Genomic DNA, 4,456 nt, shown 5'->3' with positions numbered 1-4,456 from the left:
GAGACATGATGAGGCCCATTTAAGTCCCAGTCGTGTAACTACTGGGGGAGTAGGGGTGCAATTGGACCAGGGCCCGCACCCCCGCAGGGCCCCCAGCAGATCGCGCCCTGATGTAGCCGGCTGCAGTTGCAAAGAAAATCTGCGTGGAGGGGGACCCAGCTGCAAGGCCCGCACCCACCTAGTAACGTTACTGCAAAGTACGAATTTTTCTCAACAACTCCGACCAAATCCGTACGGGTTTTTTCTCCTTATTTATCAATACACTTTCCCGAAAATTTTGTTTGCAGGAAAAAAAAAACAAAAAAAAAAAAGGTTAAAAAAACGAATCATACAAATTCTTTGGATTTTCCACCCGAAAACTTGTCCAAAAACCACGAAATCTTCAGATTATTGCATGAAACCCAGCGCAGATCTTCGGAATTTCTCCCATTGACTTATATGCAACCTCGGAAGGTCTGAGATGCCGGATTCTTTGGATTTGGACTTTTTCCATCCTTGGGGTATAATAAATTCTGAAAAACTCATGTTTTTTTTTTACCACTAAAAAATTATACTAAAAAAAAAAACCCACAAATTTTTCAGATTTTTGCCATTCAGAGTTTAGTAAATAACCCCGATGTTTGGTGATTTTAATAGAGTGAGCTCTATTACATCTTCTAGGCCTATAAGATATATTGGATCTAACTGTCAGTGAATATCTGACACCCAACTGCTGCATGAAGAGAGAATGAAGAGAAACAGATGCTGAGAGACGAATAGTGAACTTAAAACTTAATTATTTCAGAAATGGTACAGAATTTTTAATTGATTGCATTTAGAAAGTTTCTTATTTCAGTATGAGGAAGCTTATATTACATTTTCGTAATAGTTCCCCTTTAAAGATGCATTCTCGGTATGTCAGCTGTGCAGTGCAACAACATACAGAGGAATAGAAAGCTTATGAAGCACAGAGTGGGCAGCACATGTTATAATCATGTAACTCAACACGGCTGGATGTTCATCTAAATTAGAGAACAAATCTTTCTTTCTTCACAGGTAAGGCCAGTGGTATTGTACTTGGATTGAAAGGCTACAGAGTGACCCTGTATAGTTTAAATAATAACACTGAACATTCACAAACACAAGAATATAATACTGAACAGACATTTAGAGGTCACTAAAATAAAACAACTGTATGGTACCCCTTCAGTGCAATTAGAGGGACAGTGAGCTGCAGCTTATCCATATTCCCAAAGGGTATCCGGGTCTGCAGACTCTGACAGTAAAGGAGACGTCTCAACTGTGAGTAGCCTGGAGGTTACCACAATAGCATTACTCCTGTAGTTTCTGGCATAAACAAAACTTATCGCAGCAGCAGCCAGAGACATCACCCCGGCAATGATTGCGAAACAGAAACTCTCTCCAAATTCTACAGAGCCCTTCATTGTTGCCATGGTGTGGGATTTCATCTCCTGGATGAGCAGCCTATACAGGTAGGAACATGAAGTCACGGATGCAGCGGTCAACAAAACTGTGAATCACAAAAAGGACAATTCATATCAGTTGAAAACATCACAAATAAAGGTGTAATGGACTGTGTTAGAACCGTGCAAGTGCGGAACTCACAAAATGTAAGATGAACATTTTGTTTAAAGGAGAAGGAAAGATTCAGAGGCAGTTGATTGCCAATAGATCAGTCACAACAGTGCAAGCTAGAACTACGTTTTTATTCTTTCCAATGCTTTTCCATACCCGAGTAATTAGCTCTAGAATCTCTCTCTGCTTGTTAAAGGGAAAATCAATCAGGAAAATTAAATTTTAGCTTTGTCGTAATGAAATAAGAAACTTTCTAAATACAATCAATAAAAAATTCTGTACCATTTCTGAAATAATCAAGTTTATCTTCACTATTCCTCTCTCAGCATCTGTTTCTCTTCATTCTGTCTTCATGCAGCAGTTGGGTGTCAGATATTCACTGACAGTTAGATCCAATATATCTTATAGGGGGGCTCCTTTTGCCTAGAAGATGTATTAGAGCTCACTCTATTAAACTCACCAGACATCATGTCTCTCTACATGCAGGATTTGTGCAGTTATTGTTAGATTTTGTTTGTACTGTAATCGGTTATTTGAATGAGCTCTAATACATCTGCTAGGAAAGATATATTGGATCTAACTGTCAATTAATATCTGACCCGCCTGCTGCATGAAGACAGAATGAGGAGAAACAGATGCTCAGAGAGGGATAGTGAAGATAAACTTGATTATTTCAGAAACAATGCAGAATATTTAAGTGATTGTATTTAGAAAGTTTCTTATTTCAGTGTACCGAAGCTTATATTACATTTTCATTTTCATGATTGTTCCCTTTTAAGGATAGCAGCTGCCATATTAGCTTGCTGTGACATCACTTCCTGCCTGAGTCTCTCCCTGCTCACTCATAGCTCTGAGCTCAGATTACAGTAGGAAGGGAAGGAGGTAGAGGAGCAAACAGAAGCCCATGAGTACACAATAGAAGGAAAGAAATGTGATGTTTCTTTTGACAGAGGACTCAGAGCAGCATTACTTTGAGGGTTTACTGGTGTATTTATATAGACCTTTCTGATAAACCTTACTTACTTTTTACCTTTTATTGTCATTTAAGAGACTTGTATAAGTTATTTCAAATCAGCCTCCTACATGTTAAGAAATCCACTGCCATCTGGTGGGAAACAGACAAACTGCAATAGAATGTAATACTGTGGGATAGTTGAATATATTGAGTGCTCAATGAGGAGCCAACTGATACTTCTATAAAGAAGATGCAGCAGCAGCAGCAGCAGATATAGTCGTGTATAGGAAATGTGGAACATACCTAGGCCTCACCAGCTGTGACACTGACATTTAGTAATAAAGCTGGACTCCGTGCTACATGTTGACAACTATAACTCCCACTATTCCCCATTTTCTGTCAAACGTGATTGAGTGCTGGTTGTCATTCACAACATGTTGCAAGTGTCAGCGTGTGGATGTCTCACCTGTGGAAGTATGCAGCAGGACAGACACCTTCACTACAACTGGCCGAGCTCTCCTGACGTCCAGGAAGTCGAGCAGGAATACGAGGGATCCCAGCAGAATACTCAGGTAACAGCAGAGCGCCATGACAAGGAGGAGGTACAGCCAGGTCACGTGCAGCACTTTATCTGCCTCGTTCAAAGGAATTATTGGAGATTAATGGAAAAAATATACATTTGGACATAAAATGTTTTACATTTGCTCACAAGCTGCTCTGTCACTGGAATGTACAGTTACTCTGACACGTGTGCACCCCCAAAATACAGGGAACATCAGATACGTCTGGTTTCTCATTCAGTAAAACTGCGTTACAATCAATCAGCTGTCATAATAGGAACGGGCTCAATCTCACCAGAAAACTGGCCAATAGCTTTTTGTACCTCCCCTTCTGCCGTACCGTTAGTTTCTGCCCTTCCCTCCTTCATCCCCCTCCTGTCAGTACCCCCTTTTCTCCTCACCTGTCAGTACCCCCTTTTCTCTTCCCTCCTGTCAGTACCCCCTTTTCTCTTCCCTCCTGTCAGTACCCCCTTTTCTCCTCACCTGTCAGTACCCCCTTTTCTTCTCCATCCCCCTCCTGTCAGTACCCCCTTTTCTTCTCCTCCTGTCAGTACCCCCTTTTCTCCTCACCTGTCAGTACCCCCTTTTCTCTTCCCTCCTGTCAGTACCCCCTTTTCTCCTCACCTGTCAGTACCCCCTTTTCTTCTCCATCCCCCTCCTGTCAGTACCCCCTTTTCTTCCCCTCCTGTCAGTACCCCCTTTTCTCCTCACCTGTCAGTACCCCCTTTTCTTCTCCTCCTGTCAGTACCCCCTTTTCTCCTCCATCCCCCTCCTGTCAGTACCCCCTTTTCTCCTCCTCCTGTCAGTACCCCAATGTCCCTGAGTGCATCTCACCGCCGGCGGTCAGACTGAGTCCCTGGTGAAGGATATAGGAGACCCCATAGACATAAGAGCTGTTCCCGGCATGCACTAGGAGCCAGCTGGGGTCGGCAATGGCAGTGCACAGGGAAGTGATAGCGAATCCCTGCAGGAGGGCAGGTGCCAAGCAGCGCTGGGGGACAGAGGCCCGAGGGCCGAGCAGCACCCTGTCCATCTCCCGCTATCCACCCCCACCACCGCAATTTGTTTGTTTACTTCCTGACATTCACTTCCGCCCGACACGCCCCCAGGCAGCTGATACATTACAGCCAGTGACATCATCGCCTAGCAGCTGTGCGCGCGTGACGTCAGAGCCAATCCGCTTCTTTGGCTTTAGCAAATGACGTCTATTTACGCCAAGCAGTTTGTGGCGCCAGGAGGGATGCTGGGAATTCCATCATATGATCAGCTTGTGATTGGCTCATAGGATGTGTCTCTTGTGGCCTGAATTCCTCTCCCTGTCACTGACTCCTGCAGGGGCTTTACAGCTGGGCCTTCAGTCCTGACG

At 43.8% G+C, this 4,456-nt stretch overlaps 1 protein-coding gene across 1 annotated transcript; it reads right to left on the bottom strand.

The window, feature by feature from the left end:
- Positions 1-1,111: 1,111 nt before the first annotated feature.
- LOC108706493 (transmembrane protein 127) lies at positions 1,112-4,180 on the bottom strand. The gene is made up of 3 exons (XM_018242973.2): positions 3,925-4,180; positions 2,997-3,161; positions 1,112-1,510 (listed from the first exon to the last, which is right to left on the bottom strand). The coding sequence occupies exons 1-3, from the start codon at positions 4,121-4,123 to the stop codon at positions 1,218-1,220; spliced, it is 657 nt and encodes a 218-aa protein (XP_018098462.1). The 5' UTR covers positions 4,124-4,180; the 3' UTR covers positions 1,112-1,217.
- Between the last annotated feature and the right edge of the window lie 276 nt (positions 4,181-4,456).

Source organism: Xenopus laevis, chromosome 1S, assembly GCF_017654675.1.
Source record: "Xenopus laevis strain J_2021 chromosome 1S, Xenopus_laevis_v10.1, whole genome shotgun sequence".
Taxonomy (NCBI): Eukaryota; Metazoa; Chordata; class Amphibia; order Anura; family Pipidae; genus Xenopus; species Xenopus laevis.
Note: the sequence above shows the minus strand (reverse complement) of the source record. Positions and strands in the feature narration are given on the sequence as shown.

Coding starts and splice junctions, on each gene's coding strand:
- LOC108706493 (XM_018242973.2), bottom strand. CDS start 4,123: ATGGACAGGGTGCTGCTCGGCCCTCGGGCCTCTGTCCCCCAGCGCTGC. Junction 3,162..3,924: donor ACTCAGTCTGACCGCCGGCG/GTGAGATGCACT, acceptor TGAACGAGGCAG/ATAAAGTGCTGCACGTGACC. Junction 1,511..2,996: donor CCTGCTGCATACTTCCACAG/GTGAGACATCCA, acceptor TGTGATTCACAG/TTTTGTTGACCGCTGCATCC.